A 23547-nucleotide genomic window follows, 5' to 3' on the forward strand; every position below is an offset into this window, starting at 1 on the left:
TAGACATACATCATTTAAGGTACATGCCTTAGCTTTTGTTCATATAGAATAAGATGAGGAAACTTTATTAAAAAAAACTTTTATAAAATGTTAATTGAAATACTGTTTGGGAAGCTCTAAGGGAAAAAGTTCCATATAAAATCATTATCATCTGCATTCGATAAAATGTACTTTGGATGGATACACATAAGCTTAATATTTCCTCCTGCTTTATCTAAATAACCAGTGATTAAACATTTTGATCTAGTTATTATGGTTTCAAAGATAATTTAAAAGCTAGATTTTATAAAGTATATTCTTGGTCGTTATTCATGTTTTTATAAATAGGAGATCTGTTTTATGTGCTTGGTGCACAATGTACTAAGATCTGTCTGCCTCGTCTTTGGTGGCTGCCAACTGAGTGACAAGGGGCTGAGAAGCTCTTTAAGCTGTGCTTGCTAGGCTTTGGTTCCTGTCTTGCTGCATGATCAGCTGACGCCCAGGGGAGGGTGAAAATGCCTTTGCCCAGCTGTCAAAGCGTGGCTTCCCCAGAAGTGATCCTGTTAAGGGGTCAAGCCCACACACACGGGCACTTTAGTGTCCTGTCACCTGGTTACTTCCTGCCACTGCTTAATTCTGAAGTGGTGCTTTTTCCGAAACTGCAGGTTACTAGGAAACTGATTTCCGTAAATTGTCAATATATATTTATTGCATACTGTTTGAGCTGGGAAAAAGGAATCAAAAGTGGGGGTTCCTTCCTTCCAGAAGCTTTTGTTGTACTTAGAAAATAAGACATATGAGATAAAGTTATATATAAATAAGTGATTTAGGCTGTTGTAATGGGAATATATTGAATTGGAATAATTAAGATAGATTTACTAAAATTCCATATAGAAAAATTGATAAAGATTTTTCCATATCCTAGTTTATTTTTTAATCTTAGCTGTCAAATTTAATTGTAAGCCTATTGTAAAGGAGTTGTGCTAATTGTTTTATTATGCACTTATGTCATTTAATCCCCACAACAACCTCATAAAATAGACATTGTTTTTACTCCTGTTTTAGAGATGAGGAAACTGAGACTGACAGAAGTTAAATAACTTACCCGTAGTCTCATAGCTGCTGAGTGGCCTGTCGGGTTGGAATTTGGATCTAAATCTTACTCTTAACCATGTGGTTTGCTGTACTGTTCCCCGCGTTAATGTGTCCTTTATTGTCCCATGCCATCAGTATTTGCTGTTTTACTCTGGAATCTGGTCATCTTATAAAGTGAGCTTATTCTCTGATTTTAACCAGATGAGAAATTCTTTAATTGTGGGGTCTCACTTGGAGACTTTTAGTGATTAATTGGAAAAGTTTATCATCAGTTTTTAAAAAGGCACATCATTTAATTTTGACTGGTTTTATTAAAATGAAACTGCAAAAATAGTTGGAGAGCCTGGAATATCAAAAGACTGAACAGAGAAATGACTGCCCGGTTAGTTGCAAGGTAATAATTGCCCATCCCAATGGTTAATGTTTATTTTCAGCAGTCTTTTTTTTTGGTAGCTTAGAATCAGCATAAAAAGTATTTTCTCTCTTTTTATTTTTAGCTGCCTTTAAAAATAAGCATTAATTATTATATGTATCTGGTGAATTGTAGCTATTTTTAAAAAAATGAGGGCGTTAGAAAGACTGGAAGGGGTATATATATATATTTATAATGGTTGTGTTTTTTAATACTCGTTGACTTCCAAAAGGATTTAGGCTAATTGGTTGATGAATGATACTCCCTTTGTCCATTTCAAAGCTTTTAAAATGCTTCCAAATTATAATTTAAAAAAAATGATTAGTTTTATCTGAAAAATCAGATGCAGGGTCTTGTTTTGTTTGACTAGCAATATGAATTTTTAAAAGTAAAGGTAATTATTCCAAATTAGTTTCTTGCAAAATTAGACATTATCTGTCAACTATTTTATATAATCTGGAATTGTGTGCTTGCATATACACCCAAATTGATATGTCATTATTTTTACTTTACAGGAGCCATCTAGAACAGTTTCAGGAAGATACAAAAGGTAAATATCCTTCAGTTATGACTTACAACATATTGTAGACTTGAGTGTAATGTCTGTCTGAACATGGCGTAACTAACTAGAACTGTTTCAAGCAGCTTTTTGAAAGATAAGAAATCTTAATATTGTGCTCTTAAAAAGAAATTAACATTGTAAGCAGGAGAGTACTGTCTGTCTGACCGTGACTTATTTTGACGTAACCTGCAGTCTTTGAAAACTGCACACACCATGAATTTGCATGGGCCTGATGAACTTAGCAAAATAAAAGCTTAGAATCATTTTCACTTATGTACTTAAACATTGAAAATACAAGCATACCACCTGTATTAGTCAGGTTCGGCTGCCGTAACAAAATACCATAGACAGGATTGGCTTAAACAGACATTTATTTTCTCACAGTTCTGGAGGGTAGATGTCAGAGATCAGGGTGCCAGCATGGTCAGGTTCTGGTGAAGTCCCTCTTCTAGATGGTAGAATGACAACTTCTTACTGTGTCCTCACATGGTGAAAGGGGCTAGGGAGCCGTGGGCTCTCTTTTATAAGAGCACTAATTCCATTTATGAGGACTCTACCTTCATGGCCTAAGTACCTCCCAAAGCCCCACCACTTCATACCATCACTTTGGACATTAGGATTTCAAATATGAATTTTTGGGGGACACAAACATTGAGACCATAGCACCACCTCTACACGAGTATCGCTTTTACCAGAAAATGTGTTTGAGTGTCTGTGCACGTATGTAGGAAGAAAATCAGAATTAGCTATGAGAAGTTGTTTAATGGAGATGCCTGGGATATTAGCTTTCTTCTTCCCTGTTGAAGCCATAAAGGTTGCAGAAGATGTGGTCATACTTGGGCTAATAATCATAGAATAATGGTAAATCTTACCAAGTGCTTATAATGTCCAGGGTGCTTTTACATAGAGATCTCATTGAATTCTCACAGTTATCTTACAAGATAGGTACAGTAGGTACAATATTTACTTTTCATTTCGTAGATGAGGGAGGTGGGATTACAGAGGTAGAATAATTTCACTGGGGTTACAGAGCTAGTCAACAGCAGAATATAGGTTTGAACTCAGGCAGCCTGACTCCAGAACCTGTATGCTTGCACGAGACCGTCTACCTAGATTTATACATATAAAACCTTTGTTTTCATCCATTTGTGTCTTAAAGTTTGAAATAACTGGTTAAAAGTCTTGATTATTATATTCCATCTAAAATAAAACATGGATTAAGAGCAGCTCCAATTTTAATACTAAATTATGTATAAATAAAATTCAATTTTTAATTTTTACCATGGGCCGTAATATCTATTAGTGGTAGAAAGAAGTAAGGCGGCCAAGGTAATCGACAATTGAATAAGTAGGTCTGAAACCGTTTCTGTTGAACACAATATATTTGCTACTGCTTCTATTTTCATTTCTGAGTAATTTTGATTTAGGTATAATGAAACTTGTGATTCTTTTAAGCTTCTAACATTTATACATTGCTTGGTAATTTTTTACTTAACACAAACAGTTTAAACTAGGAAGAATCTTTTTTCTTTTGCCAGAAATCATTGCCATCAAATAGCTTTGATTTGTTGTATTTCCAGGCCACATTCTCAAACCAAAAAAGTTTTTATCAATTTTTGGTTTGGGGAAGAAAGATAAATTTCAGTAACTTATCAAGTTTGTTGTATCAGTCATACATATTTAGTTCTTATTAAATAATAAGCCTTAAGTTATGATTGGCACTTTTCAGATTTGTGTTCTTTAACTAGAATCCATAGAGGCATCATTTTCTTATGAATCCTTATCAAAAGCTTTATTTGCATATCATTGTGGTAAATCAGGAAGAAAATTGGTTTCCCATGGTGTGTGTTTTTCTGTTTTAAAGCTTGTTGGACCATTGATTTACTTGTGACCTGTTCATGTACTTGTACTTCTTTTATTTTCATAGCCTAGAGCATGTGGTTTGTTACTCACCAGCTTTCAAAGGTTGAGCCCTATTCAATACTGTTATAAAAAATATATGTATATTTTTAAGTTCCTAGTTATTATTCACTGACGCAACAACTTGTGGTTTGAATACTGTCTGTAAAAGAAAAAAAAACACTAAAAATAATAAAAACTAGAATCTGTATCTGCAATTATCAATTACTTATCTAGAAGAATTTGTTATATTTTACATCAACAGTTCATTACTTGCATTAATCTGTCAGTAAGTTACAGCAGTAACTAGAGAATGGATGTTTCTTGGTGAGGGTGTCTGCTGACTAATGGGGATGAAGAGCAGGAGGAATGGGCTGAAGGATAAAAATTTGCTATCATATATTAGAAAATATTTTCAGTGAAGCAAATAACATATACATAGAGCTAGACAAACTCTTAAAAAGCCATTAGAGGGCATAAGCACCCACAAGACTAGTTTGTATGTGTGCTCTTATAAATTATGAATTAAATATTTAATTTTGTAAATATCAAGAATGTACTTTTTGAGCATTGAGTCTGTTAAGCACTGATGAGTTATGCTATATTTTATTGACTTGACTCTTGTTTATCTAGAACATCTCTTATGTATTCATTGATTTCCTTTTTAAAACCTATTTAAATAACTTTAGGGAACTATTTGGAGGTGGGGCTCATGAAATTTCTGAAACTCTAGGTTTAGGAAAGTTGGATCATTGTCATATATATTTGTGGATTTTTTTTCTTTCAGTGTGGAATTTTATTTTATTTTTTTCTTCCCCAAAGCCCCAGTAGATAGTTGTATGTCACAGTTGTACATCCTTCTAGTTGCTCTGTGTGGGATGCGGCCTCAGCATGGCTTGATGAGCAGTGTATAGGTCCGGGCCTAGGATCCGAACCAGTGAACCCCGGGCCGCCGAAGCAGAGCACACGAATTTAACCACTACGCCACAGGGCCAGCCCGTGGAATTTTCTTCATAGAATGTTTACTTGGTTAAGTTTATAGTGCATTGGTTGAAATAAAATTTTTTAAAAAGGCAAGACAGATTGTTAGATGTGTGGCTGTGGACCCCCTGCTTGATATGATTTCTAAGTAAAACCTTTGTACACTTTAAAAAACAAAAACAAAAAGTGGTTAAGAGAGTTCTGAATGACTTGCAAAGGGCGAAATTAACCAGGGTGTATAATTTACCACTCTTGTTTCAGTGTGTAACTCAACCATCAGGAATGGTGCTGATTAAAAACATGGGAAGCAAGTTAAGACAAATATTAAGTTTTATCATTCTCACATAGAAAGTAACTGGTTCTTTTGTTTTCACAAATATATTTAATACAGTGTTATTTATTTTGTTAAGTAATATATTTGCAAGTCCTAAGTGCTTATAAGTCATCCTCCCCTCCAGTAACATTAATAGGATACATTTGTATAGCTTTTAACAGTATGCACACCACCTTCACGTGCATTACCTAACAATAGCCCCATTAGGCAGCTGCACAGGCAACCTCTTTCCAAAATGAGGAAAAAGGCTTTAGTACCACATTCTCTCTGAGCATAAATTAGTTAAGAGAGGAAATATTACAAGTATTTGTTTTTGTAAAGAGCATGGACACATCAGGATATGAATGTTAGAAAGAATTAACGTCAAGCTGGCCCAGTGGTGTAGTGGTTAAGTTTGGCGCAGTCTGCTTTGGTGGCCCAGGTTCACGGGTTTGGATCCCAGGTGCGGACCTACACCACTCATTGAGTCATGCTGTGGTGGCAACCTACATACAACATAGAGGAAAAATTGGCATGGGTATTAACTCAGGGCCAGTCTTCCTCAAGCAAAAAGAGGAAGATGGGCAACAGATGTTAGCTCAGGGCCAATTGCCCTCACCAAAAAAAAAAAAAAGAATTAACATCTTAGCTAAAACCTAAGTGCAAAATCTTATTTCAAATCTGTAATGTTTCATGTTATTATTATACTTCTATAACTATAACTCATGTAGCTTCATCAGGACTTTTCTTCCCTTATAATGTTTTGCAGTTACTGAAAAGCATTAGGATAGAATTTTTATACAGCTTAAAAATTATCTTCATTTTAAAAGCAATCCTCACTATTGAAGATTTGGATTATAAAAACCTACTCATAATCTTACCACCCAAATCAATCACTATTAACATTATTTTTATGTTTTACTTCCAATATATTTTTCTAGGCTTTTTATTGTATAACTGTGAGCATAGTGGATGTACAATTTTTCATTCTGATTTGCTCCTTAGATAATGTAACACAAGTATCTTCCACTTTTGTTTTCAGTTGTATAAAGAATGGTATCAACTGAGAGATCTCTGCTGTTCTCCTTTTCAGTGATGTGTAGCATAAGTATACCAGAGACCTTCACTGTAACTGCTCTGGGGGCCCATGATTTCTGTATTCTTTATTTGGATAAAATGTGACTGATTCTTTTCCTTAAGGGCCAACATGCTCTTCCAAAGTCAATTCTGCTATAACACTTGTTTTGAAAACTTGAATTTGTACCAATTGATATATTAGGGAACAATTTGACCATAACACAAATTTTGTGTTTGCTTATGCACAATTTTGTTCACGAGAAACATTAGGTGAATACAGAAAACTATACCCACCTCCAGCAAGCCACGTAGGAATACCAGAATGCACACCGCAGATATTTACCAGCTTTTCTCAGTATGAGCCACAGCCATCCACATGTGGTGTTAACAACTTCCTGTCTGATTTCAGATAATCCTCCTTTTGACACTTCACTCAGAGTGGAAAAAAAAGAGAAGGATCACTTTCAAAAGATACCATATGTTGAATTATCTCAGATCTGTTGTGTTTGAACTAATACACAGAAAAGTTAAAACCTTTAGCCGTCACTTGATTCTTAAGCTCTTTCATAAGAAATGGAATAGAACCTGTTTGTTTGTTTGGAAAGTGAATAATTTATTTAGAAATATAATTTTCATGCAAAGATTTAAGATGCTGTAACACAGCTGTTAACTTTTTTCTAATTGGAACTTTCTTTATAACCATTGTTTTATTTTTATTTATTTTTTTTTTTAAAGATTTTATTTATTTTATTTTTTCCCCCCAAAGCCCCAGTGGATAGTTGTGTGTCGCAGCTGCACATCCTTCTAGTTGCTGTATGTGGGACTCGGCCTCAGGATGAACGGAGAAGTGGTGCCTCGATGCGCACCCGGGATCCGAACCCGGGCCGCCAGCATCGCAGCGCGCGCACTTAACCGCCAAGCCACAGGGCCGGCCCATATAACCATTGTTTTAAAACCAGTAGTTCTTGTTTCATTATACGTGTGTTTTGAGAACCACTGAGTCACAAGAAACTTCCTTGGTTTGTTGGTCAGGAGTCAAATGAAAAAAATCAGCCAAATTCTATAAAGGTAAGAGTTCTAGACTGCAGAAGACCAAATGTATCTGCCAGTAGTTGAGAGATGAATCTTCTTGGGCCATGTAAGACCTTTTCTAAAGAAATGTATTTCTTCTCAAGATCTCTTGTTTCTATATTAGCATATTAGTTCTATATTTTACCAAATGGCTGTAAAGCACACAATAGCTATGGCTCTTCTGGTTAATGATTTTGCAAATGGACATGAAAGTCACAAAATGATAATTTAAAAGTAATTGAGGGGCCAGCCTGGTGGCGCAAGCGGTTAAGTGTGCGCGTTCCGCTGCGGCGGCCCGGGGTTCGCTGGTTCGGATCCCGGGCGTGCACTGATGCACTGCTTGGCAAGCCATGCTGTGGCGGCGTCCCATATAAAGTGGAGAAAGATGAGGCACGGATGTTAGCCCAGGGCCAGTCTTCCTCAGCAAAAAAAGAGGAGGATTGGCAGATGTTAGCACAGGGCTGATCTTCCTCACACACACACACACACAAAAAGTAATTGAGATACTGGTACATTTTGACTAGATTCTTCCCTTGTGCCTTTGTGAACTTTTTTCTGCATTGTAAATATTATTAGCTAAGATTTATATAGTATTTATTATGTACCAGACACTATTCAGAGTACTTTCCGTATACGTTAATCCAGTTAATTCCCCAATAGCCTGATGAGGAACATGTCTTATTATCCCTTTTTACAAGTGAGGAAACTGAGGCACAGTGAAGTTTAATGACTTTTGTGAGATCAGAGAGAGAGATTAATTGGCTGATTTTTTCGGCATATGTTGCTTTACCTCATGGTAATATTACTTTGTCTAGTATGAGTGGAATGTAGAATGTTTGATTCAGAGTTTGATTTAGCTTATTTTGACTCCAAGTGACTGGAAGGTACCAGTAACGGGATTTTTTCTGTTTAACATAGGTTTTTTTTTTGACAAGTTAACTTCTACGTATGTGGCCCTGGACTTCACTGAGTCTACTCAGCTGTGTTTACTTTGTTTTTGCTACAGTACAGTATTGGAAAATAACTTTTCTTCTTATGATCTTGAGGTCCAGCAAGATCTGAAGTATCTTCATAATCATGAAAGAGAAATTTATGTAGTAATATTTGGTATAATTTTATTTTTTTAGTGTATTTTATGTGTTATATTTCCTTGGAAATTAGCCACTAAACTGAACGTGTTATTCCATATTTATTCTCTTTTTTTAAGAATTTTACTTAGATGTAATTCAAATATCATAAAATTCATCCTTTGAAAGTGTATAATTCAGCAGTTTATAGTACATTCACAGTGTTGTACAAGCATCCCCACTATCTGGTTCCAGAATTCCCCCTGCCAAAAGAAAAGGGAAACCCCGTATGCATTAAACAGTCCATCCCCATTCTTTCTGTCCCCCAGTCCTTAGCAACCAGTACTGTGTTTTCTATCTGTAGATTTGCCTATGCTGGATATTTCATATAAATGGAATTACACAATATATGGCCTTGTGTGTCTAACTGCTTTCATTTAACATAATGTTTTCAAGATTTCTAACAGTGAGGTAGGTTAGATGCTGTAGTTAGGAGAGATGCTGTAGAAAAACATTAATTATGTAGGAAAATTATTACTTATTTATGTTAAATGAGGAGAGGGAGAACATTTTACAAAGAGTATTATACAAAATGAAGTCTATCATAATCTATATAAAGTGTGCTTAACTTGAAATCTGTGGAGGAACTGCTAAAAAATCTGTGTAAAAGAATATAACCCTTATTTCTCTGGGAGAGAGCTATATTTTTTATCAGATTTTCAAAGGGATCTGTGATCCAAAAAGGTTAAGAACTATTAATATATTGTAAAATGTATTGGCAGTTATCTCTGGATTGCTGGGATTACTGGAAATTTTGATTTATATTTTATTTCCTAAAGTGAATATGTATCACAGTTTTCATAAAGAGCCTGAGAGTTGTTGCTGTGTGTGTGTGTGTGTGTGTGTGTAAAGGAAGGAGAGAGAGAAGACCTACATGGAGTAAGGAGCTGTTTTGAAGAGTGAGAGTGGTGGATGGGGGGAGAATAAGGTAGTGAAACATATTAAAAATATGGAGGCCAATCATGTACTTGTTGGTTATTTAGGAATTACATGATTTATCCAATACATCTGAATATTTGATATTCATTCTAAAAGTAGGATTTTATGCATGAGTCTTGTATTTCTTCTAATTGCTAAGCTTTAAAATATCTATTTTAGTGGAAAATTCCTCTAGCTGTAATCTCATAATGCTGCCAATCTTGTTCTCATGATAGTTTTAGAATAACAGTGTTTTTTCCCCCAACACAGCACCTCCTAGTCTTTCCACAGAAGATGTGAAAATTCCCAGAGGGGGAAAAACTTCCAGTAAAGGGTGGGATTTATCTTTGATGATACTGTTTTTATTCTTTTCCCTTTTCTGAACATTATAGTTAATATCTTTATAGCTAAGGGCAGAGGGGGATTCTTTTTGGAATCATAGTAGTTAGGGATTTGTGTTAACATTCCTGAGTAGAACATTACAAACTTTTTGGAGTTAATGAAACAGTCTTTTATTCTGGATATTTTGCACTGCACATATCCGGACCTCAAAATAGGTTAAAAACATTTCTGTTTTTAGAATAAACAGAGCTAAATTTGGCAAAAGATCAAATACGATTATTCACAATTATGACAGTATTCCTTACAAACCTAATATGTAAGGGGGATAAATCACAGATTTTGTTTTTCAGTAATGATTATTTCTTGTTTTAAACTTGTATAATAGTATCATTTATGTATTGACAAGCCTAATATGAAGGATTTTTAAATTGTTAATAGGTTAACCTTTTTGAAATACTGTTTTAAGCTTGTTTATCAGGCAAATACAAAGCTATTAAGGGACATCCATATTTCTAGGTTTTTGTTTGTAGTTGTCAACAGTGTAGTTTCTGCTTGAATAATCTTGTGGTTGGTGCAGATAATTAGGCTTTTTTTTTTTAATCGAAAAGAGGTCCTTTAAAATGATTCTAATGCTCGTCTATAATATGGTATGGCTTCAGTGATACCTTAATCTCTTGATTTTCTTCCTACCACTTTGCTTGTGTTTCCCAGTCTTATTTGTAGTTCTTCTTTTCTTGTACCTCTTCTTTAGTGTTGGTGTTGTTCGGCTCTCTATCTTAAACTTTATTCTCTTTTTGTTCTGTGTATTTGTGCCAGAAATTTCCTTCACTCTGATGACTTCAGTTACTATCTGTAGGTATGCTGATGACTCCAAATCACTAGCTGGGTACCTGTATAACCAACAACTTTTAAATATCTACTTTTAGATATCTCAGAAGCATCCTAAACTTGGCATGTTCCAAAGTAAACTTGTGAAACCTAGTGAATTTCAAAAGTTGGCATCAAAATCTGTTCTTGCTCAAGTCGGAAATCTGGACGTTGTTTATGACCCCCTCTTTTTTTTTTTTTTTTACTGCCTCAGCTACATCCAGTCATTTACCAAGACTTGTTGAATTTATTTCCTGCATATCTCCAGTGCCAACACACCAATCCAGGACACCATTATCTCTTTATAGTAGTCTCCAAACTGGCCTCCCTGCCTCCAGTTTTGCTCATCTCCAGTGCATTTTGTTAACGTGATTGTCACTTTCCCTGCTTTAATGGCTTCCCATGACCTTTAAATGGAGTCTAAACTAGTCTCCAAAGTGGGGTGATGCACAAGATAATGAGAGGGTGCAGGAGGAAAATATTAGAACTTCTATTTATATTTACCTTTTAGTCTAAAAAACACTAGGACATTAATACTTAGTAGCTAGTACTGTGTACTAGTTATTTACCCATTATTCCCTTTCTCTCTATGTCAGGTGGTCATTTGGTACTGGCGCTATCCTGAGGGGAAAATGCTTTGTTTATGCACTTTCTGAATGTTGCACAAAACAGTAGTTTGAATTTTTAAATGGATTTATGAATTACTGTCTCATTTAACTAATACTCACAAAATGGATAAGTCTGGGGAGGAATTTAAGGAGAATATCAAACCAAGTATATAAGTGCAAAGATGATCTCATGGTTGTTCAGCTGGCAAGATATACAAAATGAGATCTGTTCTAATAAACTAGAAAAAATATCTTTATGCTTATTTTGGAGTCTTAAGTGGAAAGTTCTTAAAATTTTAAATTCTTGTTGTGAGGCATCTCTTTCTTTGATAGCCATTAAAAGTCAAATATGCAAACTGATCTTAGAACTAGCTCTTTGAATCTCTATATTACAAAGTATTAAAATAAGATCCTAAGAAATAATGAAGCATATTCAGTTACATTTCATTAAAAATATCATAGTCAGGGCCGGTCGGGTGGCGTAGTGATTAAGTTCGTGTGCTGCGCTTTGGCAGCCCAGGATCCCAGGCGCGTACCTATGCACAGCTTATCAAGCCATGCTGTGGCGGCGTCCCATATAAAGTGGAGGAAGATGGGCATGGATGTTAGCCCAGAGCCAATCTTCCTCAGCAAAAAAAGAGGAGGATTGGCCATGGATGTTAGCTCAGCACTAATCTTCCTCACAAAAAAAAAAGTCAATTTTTGTGAAGACGAGAAAAATTTGTACTGTAAATAATGAAAACACATTTTAAATTCTTTTCATCCTTTTATGTTCTATTTTTTGTGATGTAGATAATATTTTAATATGATTATATTAAATCATTTTAATGGTATATTACAGATCATTATTTGATTTAGATATGTAATGTATATTACATATATGTTTGTATAATAATGTATATATTACTGTAAAAATTGTAGATAAACATACGAGCATGGGTATGTAATGAATAAAACTCGGAGACCATTAGTTTAAATATTTTCATAAAATAGCTCTCATGTTTCCTGCTTGCTTTTCCAGTTTCATGTCTTATCACACCTATGTTTACATTTCATGCTTTAGCCATATTGGACTTTTTTGTTTCTCCAATGGGCCACATACTCTTTGTTTCTAGTACTTACACATTCTTATTCCTCTTTTAAGAGTTTAAACATTCTCTAGCATAATGCTACTCAAAGTGTAGTCCTTGAACTGTTTGTCACCAATTCATGACGAGATAAGAACAGAACTGGAGAGTAAACATTTAGAAGTTTGGATTGCGTTTTGACATTGTCATCATCACATCCAAGTCCACGATTAGTGGACTCCTTTCTAAATAGGATATTGACTACTTCAAGTGCCATGGTGCATGTGTGCTTTTTTTTTTTAATTTAGTTTTTTAGAGCAGTTTAAGGTTCACAGCAAAATTGAGGGGAAGGTACAAATATTTCCCATATACTCTTTGCCCACACATATGCATAGCCTCCCCCATTATCAACATTTCCTAACAGAGAGACACATTTGTTATAGTTGATGAACCTACATTGACACATCATAATCACCCAAAGTCCATAGTTTACATTACAGTTCACTCTTGGTGCTGTACATTCTGTGGGTTTGGACAAATGTATAATGGCATGTATTCATCCTTATGATATCATACAGGATATTTTCACTACCCTAAAAATCTTCTGTGCTCCACCTATTCATTCCTCCCCCCATCACTTCTCCCTCCCAACCCTGGCAACTACTGATCTTTTTTACTGTCTCCATGGTTTTGCCCTTTTCACAATGTCCTGTAATTGAGATCATGTAGTATACAGCCTTCTCAGATTGGCTTCTTTCACTTAGTAATATGCATTTAAGGTTCCCCCGTGCCTTTTCATGGTTTGTTAGCTTATTTCTTTTAGGGCTGGATAATATTCCATTGTCTGGATGTACCATAGATTATTTCTCCATTCACCTATGAAAGGACATCTTGGTTACTTAAAAATTTTGGCAAATATGAGTAAAGTTGCTGTAAACATCCACGTGCAGGTGTTTGTGTAGGCATAAGGGTTCAGCCTCTTTAGGTAAATACCAAGGAGCAAGATTGCTGGATAGTGTGGTTAACAGTATGTTTATTTTTATAAGAAATGACCAAACTGTCCTCCAAAGTGGCTGTACCCTTTTACATTGTCATCAGCAGTGAATGAGAGTTCCTGTTACTCCACATCCTCGTTAGCATTTGGGGTTGTCATTGTTCCTGATTTTAGCCATTCTAATAGCTGTGTAATGGGATCTCATTGTTTTAATTTGCATTTCCCTGATGACATAAGATGTGGAGCATCTTGCCATATGCTTATTCACCATCTGTTTATCTTCTTTGCTGAGGTATCTGTTAAGGTCTTTGGCCCACTTTTTAATTGACTTGTTTGTTTCTTATTGTTAAGTTTTAAGAGTTCTTTGTATATTTTGGATAACAGTCCTTTATCAGATGTGTCTTTTATAAAGATTTTCTCCCGGTCTGTGGCTCAGCTTCTCATTCTCTTCACATTGTCTTTTGCAGAGCAGAAATTTTTAATTTTAATGAAGTCTAGCTAGCAATTATTTCTTTCACGGATTGTGCCTTTGGTGTTATATCTAAAAAGTAATCACCATACCTAGGGTCTTCTGGGTTTTCTCCTATGTTAGTTATCTTCTAGGAGTTTTATAGTTTTGTGTTTTACGTTTAGGTCTGTGATCCCTTTTGAGTTAATTTTTGTGAAGGGTTTAAGGTCTTTGTCTTATTTTTTCATGTATTGCATGTGGATGTCCAGTTGTTCCAGCACCATTTGTTGAAAAGGTTATCTTTGCTGCAGTGTATTGCCTTTGCTCCTTTGTCAGGGATCAGTTGACTATATTTATGTGGGTCTGTTTCTGGGCTGTTTGTTCCATTGCTCTGTCTTTTCTTTTGCCAGTACCACACTGTCTTGATTACTGTAGCTTTATAGTTAAGTATCACAATTTGGTAGTATCAGTCCTCCCACTTTGTTCTTCTCCTTCATTATTATTATGTGGCTATCCTGGGTCTTTTGCCTCTCCATGTAAATTTTAGAATCAGTTTGTCAGTAGCCGCAAAATTACTTGCTGGGGTTTTGATTGGGCTTTTATTGAATCCATAATCAAGTTGGGAAGAGCTGACATCTTGCCAATATTGAATCTTCCCATTAACAGGGAATATCTCTCCATTTATTTAGTTCTTCTTTGATATCTTTTATCAGAGTTTTGCATTTTTCCCTCATATAGATCTTGTACGTATTTTGTTAGTTTTATATCTAAATATTTCATTTTTGGGGTTGCTAATGTAAACGTATTGTGTTTTTAATTTCAAATTCCACTTGTTTCTTGCTAGTATATAGGAAAGCGATTGACTTTTGTATATTAACCTTATGTCCTGCACCCTTGCTATAATCACTTATTAGTTCCAGGAATATTTTTGTTGATTCTTTTGAATTTTCTGCATAGATGATCATGTCATCTATGAACAAAGACAGTTATGTTTCTTCCTTCCCAAACTTTGTACCGTTTATTTCCTTTTTTTTCCTTCTTCTTTTATTAGCTAGGACTTTCAGTAAGATTTTGAAAAGAAGTGGTGAGAGGGGACATCTTTGCATTTTCCTAATCTTGACAGAAGAGCTTCTAGTGTCTCACCGTTAAGTATGATGTAGGTTTTTTGTAGATATTCTTTATCAAGTTGAGGAGGTTCCCTTTGTTAGTTTGTCTAGAGTTTTTATCATGAATAGGTATTGGATTTTGTCAAATGCTTTTTCTGCAGTGTATTGATATGATCGTGTGATTTTTCTTCTTTAGCCTGTTGATGTGATGGATTACATTAATTGATTTTTGAATGTTGAACCACACTTGAACACCTGGGATAAATCCCACTTGATTTTGGTGTAAATTCTTTTTATACATTGTTGAATTTGATTTGCAAATATTTTGGGGGGGATTTTTACATCTATGTTCATGTGAAATTAACTAGTTTGTAGTTTTCTTGTGATGTGTTTGTATGATTTTAGTATTAGGGTAATGCTGGCCTCATAGAAAGAGTTAGGAAGCATTCCCTCTGCTTCTGTCTTGTGGAAGAGATAGGCCTATTCAGATTGTCTGTTTCTTCTTGTGTGAGTTTTGGCAGCTTGTGTCTTTCATGGAATTGGTCCATTTCATCTAGGTTATCAAATTTGTAGGCAGAGTTGTTCATAGTATTCTTTTATCATCCTTGTCATGTCCATGGAATTTTTAGTGATGTCCCCTCTTTCGTTTCTGATACTAGTAATGTGTGTCTTCTTGTTTTCTCAGCCTAGCTAGAGGCCTGTTAATTTTAAAAAGATCATTTCAAAGAAACAGCTTTTGGTTTCATTGATTTTTCTGTATTTGTTTCTTGTTTTCAATTTCATTGATTTCTGCTCTAATTCTTATTTCATTTCTTCTGCTGACTTTGGATTTAATTTCCTCTGTTTTCTAGTTTCCTAAGTTAGAAACTTAAAGAGTATTCATTTTAGATCTTCTTTTCTAATATATGCATTCACTGCTATAAATTTCCCTCTAAGCACTGCTTTCACTGCATCCTCCAGATTTTAAGTTCTGGGTTCATTTTTGTTTAGTTAAGATATTTTTAAATTTCTCTGGAGATTTCTGCTTTGACCCATGTGTTATTAAAGGTGTGTTGATTAATCTCGTATATTTTGGGATTTTCCAGTTATCTTTCTCTTAGTTTAATTCTGTTTTGGTCCGAGAGCAGACATTGTGTGATTTCTATTCTTTTAAATTTGTGGAGGTGTGTATTACGGCCCAGAATATGGTCTATCTTGGTGGATACTCCATGTGACCTTGGAAAGAATGTGTATTCCTCTGTATGTGTGTTATTTTTATGTTAGTCATTTGTAACCCAAAGTGTGTAAGAATTGAAGAAAATGTAAGTATTTATTTACTTTAAAAATATTTTGTTAAATCCAATCAGACATTCTTTTTCAATAAATAAAATAACTCAAAAGTGAATATGTAATAATTAAAAATAAACAAGAAATAAAAAGTAAAAATCTTTTTCATTCTTTTCAATTTCTGCTTTTGTTAGTATTTTCTAAATCCAGGAAGTAAAATTTATATACTTTATTTTTAATTCTAATTTACTTATGTTAAAACAAGCTTTACTACACTTTTTCATAAGAAAAGATATACCTTTTCCGAATGTGACATTAGTGGTAAACCAAATGATGATGATGGAAGTAATTTCAAAGAGATACAAAACAAAGAGTTTGCACTACTTTTGTTGGGAAACGTTATCCCTCCTGTACTGAGTTAAAGTTTTTTAAATTAATTAATTTATTATTTAGTGTGTTTGTGTGTGTGTGTGAGGAAGATCAGCCCTGAGCTAACATCCGATGCCAATCCTCCTCTTTTTGCTGAGGAAGACTGGCCCTGAGCTAACATCTGTGCCCATCTTCCTCCACTTTATATGGGAAGCTGCCAGAGCATGGCCTGACAAGCAGTGTGTCAGTGAGCGCCCGGGATCCGGACCCGGGCCGCCGGCAGCGGAGCGCGCACACTTAACTGCTACGCCACGGGGCCGGCCCCCTGAGTTAAATTTTTAGCAGTGCTTAATGGGAAGTGCTAAACCACAGTGGGTTATTTGAGATAATGTATTAGCTACTCAAACAATAAAACCATCAAAATTTAAGTGGCATGACATAAATACATTCACAACCACAAACGCATTATTTGAAAGAAAGAATGTTACAATTAAGAAGGTGACAGAAGCAGATCTTCAGGATTTTATATGTAATCATTAGTGCTTTGAGTTTCTTTTAAAATCTCACTTCAGCTTGCTAACATTACAAAACTATGCACAAATGACAAGACAAAGATGTTTGTCTGGAAATGTTGGATGAATCTGTAGCAGAGAAGGTAATTCATGTAATACTTTCTAGCAACACCATAACTTGATATATTTAGGAACAGTCTAGTGATACAGAAGACCAACTCAGACAAATAAGGATAGCAAAGGAATTTTTGTTAATTCTAACATAACAAATACGATATGAAGGAAGAATTTATTTTTCAGCTTCCTTTCTGACAAACACAACTTGCTCTGAAGTATATAAAACTTGGAAGCGTTCACAAATCAACAAATATGGTTCGGAGTTTTGCTTTGTAGGAGTATATTCTGATTATGTAGAGACAGTGACAGGAGAAACATGCTGGAACTTGTGCCAGAATGTAAATCAATGTCCTGCTTCTTTCATTGAGAAAGTCTTGCAGTGTCAGCTGAACTAAACAGTATACTTGATATATTAGCTAAATTAACAGTAGTTCACTGGACGTGTGACTTACTTAAACACTAAAGTATTAAATTTTAGATTTTTAAAAAGTTAAATGATAATTTGGAAGCTGAACCAATCAGCTGTTATCATATGCTGAGGTATACAGTGATTTTCAAATGGAAATTCTCAGACAAAAGTGTTTGAATTTTGGGATGAACTCTTAAGTGTTTTTGCAAGGTAAGAAACCAGTTTGGTCCCCAGCTTTTTATTTATGTGAATTAGACTTATTTGTCTGATACCTTCATTCTTTTTTTTTTTTTAAATGATCTTAACCTTTCATGCAAGGAAGGACTATCAGATGTATTCAGTGTTTTCTAAGATCAAAGAACAAAAATGAAAGTTAGAAATTTGGGGGAAAAGTTTCTAGAAATTGTTATGATGAGTTCCACAATATAGTAACAATTATCAATAAAGCATGTGGTGATTTTGGTATTGTACACTTGCAAAAAGTTATAATCAAATACCTTACAAATTTTATAAGACACACTTGGAGGGCCGGCCCCGTGGCTTAGCGGTTAAGTGCGCGCGCTCTGCTGCTGGCGGCCCGGGTTCGGATCCCAGGCGCGCACCAACGCACCGCTTCTCTGGCCATGCTGAGGCCGCGTCCCACATACAGCAACTAGAAGAATGTGCAGCTATGACACACAAGTATCTACTGGGGCTTTGGGGGGAAAAAATAAATAAATAAAATCTTTAAAGAAAAAAAAGACACACTTGGAATTTTATTTTCCATCAAAAGAAAACTTATGCATAGGAAATTAATAGATTAGGAATCCATTTTTTTCATCAAAAGTTATTTTTGATGTATAAACGATTGGAACTGGCTACCAGTGGAGAAGTAAAGACAGGTTTTGAAAAGTGTCATTTTCTGCATTTTGGATAAAAGTTAAAAATGAATATTTTGAGCTTGCTGAAATTGCTTTAAAATCTCTTCTTCTATTCCTGTCAACATACATCTGTGCAACTAGTTTCTCTGTTACGAGTTCTATTAAAACAAAACATAGAAGTAGTTTGGATATACCTTATCCCTTGTGAGCAGCATTGTCATCACCCCAACCTAGATTAGGTAAATTAACAAGTGTGGTAGCCAGCCTCCAAGAAACCCCCCTGGGAAGCCCTGCCTCCTGGTACATACACCCCTTCCCGTTGCAACACAGGGTTGATGTGATACTGTGTCACTTCTGAGATTAGGTCCTAGTAGATACTACAGCTTCTGCCTTGGTTCCTGTGTCACTTTCTCTCTGGAATCCAGCTGCCATACGGTAAACAGCCCAACAGAGAGGCCCACATACCGAGGAACTGAAGTTTCTGGCCAACAGCCAGTGAGGAGCTGAGGCCTTTTGCCATCAGCCGTGTGAGTGAGCTTAGAGGCAAGTTTTCCAGCCCAGTCAGGCCTTCAAATGATTGTAGACCTGACCAGCATCTTGACTAAACCCTCCTGAGAGACCCTGAATCATCACCACCCAGCTAAACTGCTTCAACATGCCTGAGCAACAGAAATTGTGAGATAAATGTGTATTGTTTTAATCCACGAAGATTTGTTGTAACTTTTTTATGCAGTAATAGATAACTAATACAGAAGGCAAGAAGCAAGCTCATTTATTACATTAAAAACTTTAAAAATTGACAGATGTGCTGTTGGTTCAGTACGTGTGAATTCGTGTTTTATATGAGTAATTGCAATTTCACTCAGCTTTTGGTTAAATTAGAATTATGAAATGACAAAAGTTACTAGTGTGATAGCCGTTTTCTATAATTGCCTATATACATACTTTCAATGAAACATGCAATTTTATGTAATTTTTTTCTGTTCTAATTTGTATTATTGAAATATAATTTTATGAAACGGAATCTGATAGAACATTTGCACTTGTATTTTGTATGGCCTTTTTACTTTTATTTTTCCAGTACATTTTTTGTGTGTGTGTATGAGGAAGACAAGCCCTGAGCTAACATCTGATGCCCATCTTCCTCTTTTTGCTGAGGAAGACTGGCCCTGGACTCACATCTGTGCCCATCTTCCTCTACTTTATATGGGACGCTGCCACAGCATGGCCTGACAAGCAGTGTGTCAGTGCGCACCCAGGATCCAAACCTGCGAACCCCGGTCCGCCGAAGCGGAGCACGTGCACTTAACCCCTGTGCCACTGGGCTGGCCTCTCCAGTACATTATTTGATCTTTCAAAAGTATTGGTCCATGATAGATTGGAATTTTTAGAAAAAAAAGGAAACATAAAAGGAAAGTGGTTCTTCTTCACAGATAATCTACAATAGGTCCCCTGTGGTAGTTCTCATAGAACCCGATGCTTACCTTATGATGGGCGTCTTGCTTTATTGTAACTGGTTATAGTCCCTTTTAAACTGAAAGCTCTCTGAAGGGCAGAGTCCGTGTCTGTGTTTGCTGTTACATCTTCAGTATCCAGAACAGTGTCTGGTACTCAGCAGCTACTTGGTAGATATTGGTCAAAAGAATTAATGTTTTTTTAAAAAATTTTTCATTGTATTGGAATAATGATTAACTTCTATAGTTATAAATAAGTTGTCAGCTATAACCATGTGTCTTCAGGGGAATGGTAATTGTTTATGGTGAAGATAAACTATTTTTGGCATTCTTGCTGAGTATTAGGGATTTTTATAGAATATATTTTTTTATTTCCATAGCACAACCACTGCCTCTGAAGAAGATGTTTCAAGTAGATATCCCCGAACAGATAGAAGTGGGTTCAGCAGATATAACAGGGATGCAAATGCTTCAGGTAATTTGGTCTCAAGTAGCACATTGGAAAAGAAAATTGAAGATCTTGAAAAGGTATGAATTATAAATTATTTAAAATTGATATAATTAACATACCATTAGGATTCCTTTTTTACTTTCATAGCAGCTGAGAGAGAAAATAAATTGAAATTTGTAGAGGAGAGACTGTCAAAAAATGGAAAAGTATAAGGGGCGCTAATGGAAGATATCATTAGTGTTAATTGGTATTTCCATATATAGTTAAACAGCAGCTTTGAATCACTGTCTTATGTATATAGTTTCTAGATGCATTGTGGCTAAGCAATTTCTAATTTTCTTAATACTTTCCTGTCCAGTTCTGTTGATGTTAAAACTTTTAGAAATGGAGCCCATTCTTGTATTTCTTAATATTTAATGGATACTCCCATTCTGCCAAGTGATAATCTCTAATATATTGAAAGCAGTCTTTGCCTCTGAAGTGGTTAGAAGTCTGTGCTGGCAATAGGTACTACTGTGTGTTTAGTATATTATCTGTACAGATTGTCATTTGTAGACTTTCTTCTGGGTTCCAAATTAGAGCCTAGAGCCATCTTTGCTGTTTGAAATAATTTTAAGAATATACCTGTCTTTAGGAGTACCTTGGAGAACAACTCAAATGAATTTTGGCATAAATTTGTTAACCAAAGGGTCTCAGGTTTGTTCTGTAGACATTCAACCCCTAATATTGATAATGGTGCTGAATTACTTTCTAATTGTTAAAAATCTGTTTTGTTTTGCTGAACTAAAGTTATTCCTTATGATATAAAGATTGTTTTAAGTAGAGATTTAATTTTAAAAAATTGTTTCTATTTTATAACATTTTGATTATTTTTAGTTCACATCTAAGCTTTTACACTAGTTTCTATGGGTTTAATAATTTTATTTGTTTATTCATTTATTTTTCCCCCAAAGCCGCAGTAGATAGTTGTACGTCATAGCTGCACATCCTTCTAGTTGCTGTAAGTGGGACGTGGTCTCAGCATGGCCGGAGAAGCGGTGCGTCGGTGCGCGCCTGGGATCCGAACCCGGGCCGCCAGTAGCTAAGTGCGCGCATTTAACCGCTAAGCCACGGGGCCGGCCCTCTATGGGTTTAAATTAAAAACTTTCAGGAATACGTAGTCTAACAGGTTCAAGGGGGTGCTTTAGGAATGCTTTTCGAGTTGCACGAGAGTTTGAGTTGAGTTGCTAGTAGTTGGCGGCAGCTGATTAATGAGGCCAGCCGGCTACTTTGTCTCAGGGTTAGTAGGAAAGAAGCCAAGTTCTGGGTGAGACCTTTTCAGTTCTGCTTCTCTTTTGCCCCCAAGGTGGCGGACCCAGCCCAAGGCCCACGATTCTAAAAAAGATTTCTTTGAGAAAGGTATTGCATTATTTAAAGAAAATGAAGTTTAAAATCAGTAATCTATTTCAGTTCCTTCATTTTATCCGTTGCCAGTTAACTGGCAGAGTCAGAAGTAAAATTGAGGACCGTTATTTTTCTGTTTAGAGTTTTCTATAAAGCCATCTTCTTTTCTTAACCTCTGTATTTTTAATAAAAATTTTGAATTTCAAACAGGATATTATCCATTAATAAAGTAAAGATATTTCATTACTAATGGTGGTGATAAGCTAAAGAGGATAAGTCATTGAGTATTCGTATTTGTTACAGACTTGTATAAACATAGATTTAATCAGAAACTCCTATATTCCTCTCTGGTTCTTTTCTGGGATGGGTTTCTCCTTCCCTCACCAAGTGATTAAGAAATTCATTGGAGGGCCAGCCCTGTGGCTTAGTGGTTAAGTGCGTGCGCTCCGCTGCTGGCGGCCCAGGTTCGGATCCCGGGCGCGCACCGACGCACCGCTTCTCCGGCCATGCTGAGGCCGCGTCCCACATATAGCAACTAGAAGGATGTGCAGCTATGACATACAACTATCTACTGGGGCTTTGGGGGAAAAAAATAAATAAAATAAAATAAATAAAAAATTTAATAAAAAAAAATTTATTGGAAATCTTCGTATATCTAAGGTACTTCACCAAACTTGGCAGATATGTGCCATTTAAGATTATAAACAACCAATTTCTTTCCAATTAATACTTTGTAATTATGTCTACCAGGAAGTAGTAAGAGAAAGGCAAGAAAACCTAAGACTTGTGAGACTAATGCAAGATAAAGAGGAAATGATTGGAAAACTCAAAGAAGAAATTGATTTGTTAAATAGAGTGAGTATTCACATATTACAGTTTCACGGTTTCCTTTTTTTCTGGCAATTGGATGAAAATACATAAATGTGAAGAAATATCTAATTTCATTATTTAGTTCATTCTTTTTTTAATGAGATAGTAATTTGTGGTAGTAAGAACCATCATTTCATTCCATAAACTGATTTCCTCTGGCCAATTATCAGTTGAATTCACTTACTATTCTTTTTGGGGATGGACTGATGAATGGATTTGTTCTGTGTTTTGTTAGAGCCCGGATGTGAGAGGCAGCTTGGGCACCACCACACAGAAAAAGGCATTGGCTAGTGCCAATAAGAGTTGCTTCAATGAAGAACTAAAATTGCTAGTTTCTTGTCATAAGAAACTCCAGATGTGTTTGTATTTTCACCACTTTTTTTTCCGTCCAATTATACGTATGCATCCCCAACTTTAGGTTTAGCCTTACCCCAAGGACTTACTGCTGTTGGTAGCTCTCTCTTTTTTTTTTTTCTTTCAGCCCTAGGATTTGTTTCCTACTTAAGAAGCAGCTATTAGTGCTAGGCCACATACTTAGGTAATGATGATGGGAAGAGATTCCATAGTTTTGCTGTTAGAAGGATTTAGATAAGACGGAGGAAAGAACTTTGCTTCAGGGGAAAAAAGAACAGATTCCTAATCCAATCTTAATTCTAACAGTGAAAGAAGAGACAGTTGAGCAGCTTTATTGTGCAGACCCATTCTAATAAAGTTCTAAGGCATTAACTATAGGTCATAGATGAGGGCACTGAAACTCAGAGTGTAACTTGCTCAGGGTCATGTGTTGTAATCACATAGTAATCAGCTGAGCCAGTATTGGACCTCAGGTATTCCATAGACCTAGTTCTAAGTGAGCTCTTCCCATTCTTGTAGACTGCCTTTCGTCTTAGTTCAGAACACAGGCATTCCTCTGTTGGTTCTGGAATATGGTTTAATAAAATATGCAAATATTTTTGATGTCTATGATGTATTAGCACCGTCTTAGGCACT

At 35.6% G+C, this 23547-nt stretch overlaps 1 protein-coding gene across 1 annotated transcript in view; it reads left to right on the top strand.

The window, feature by feature from the left end:
- PAWR (pro-apoptotic WT1 regulator) overlaps positions 1-23547 on the top strand; it is a 111163-nt gene that overhangs the window by 77916 nt on the left and 9700 nt on the right. Inside the window, exons 3-5 of the mRNA XM_087449144.1 lie at positions 2002-2036; positions 20234-20381; positions 22438-22542. Coding sequence (XP_087305270.1) covers positions 2002-2036; positions 20234-20381; positions 22438-22542 — 288 coding nt within the window. The remainder of the gene's footprint in view (positions 1-2001; positions 2037-20233; positions 20382-22437; positions 22543-23547) is intronic.

Source organism: Ceratotherium simum, chromosome 25 (assembly GCF_057802395.1).
Source record: "Ceratotherium simum simum isolate JZ-2026a chromosome 25, ASM5780239v1, whole genome shotgun sequence".
Taxonomy (NCBI): Eukaryota; Metazoa; Chordata; class Mammalia; order Perissodactyla; family Rhinocerotidae; genus Ceratotherium; species Ceratotherium simum.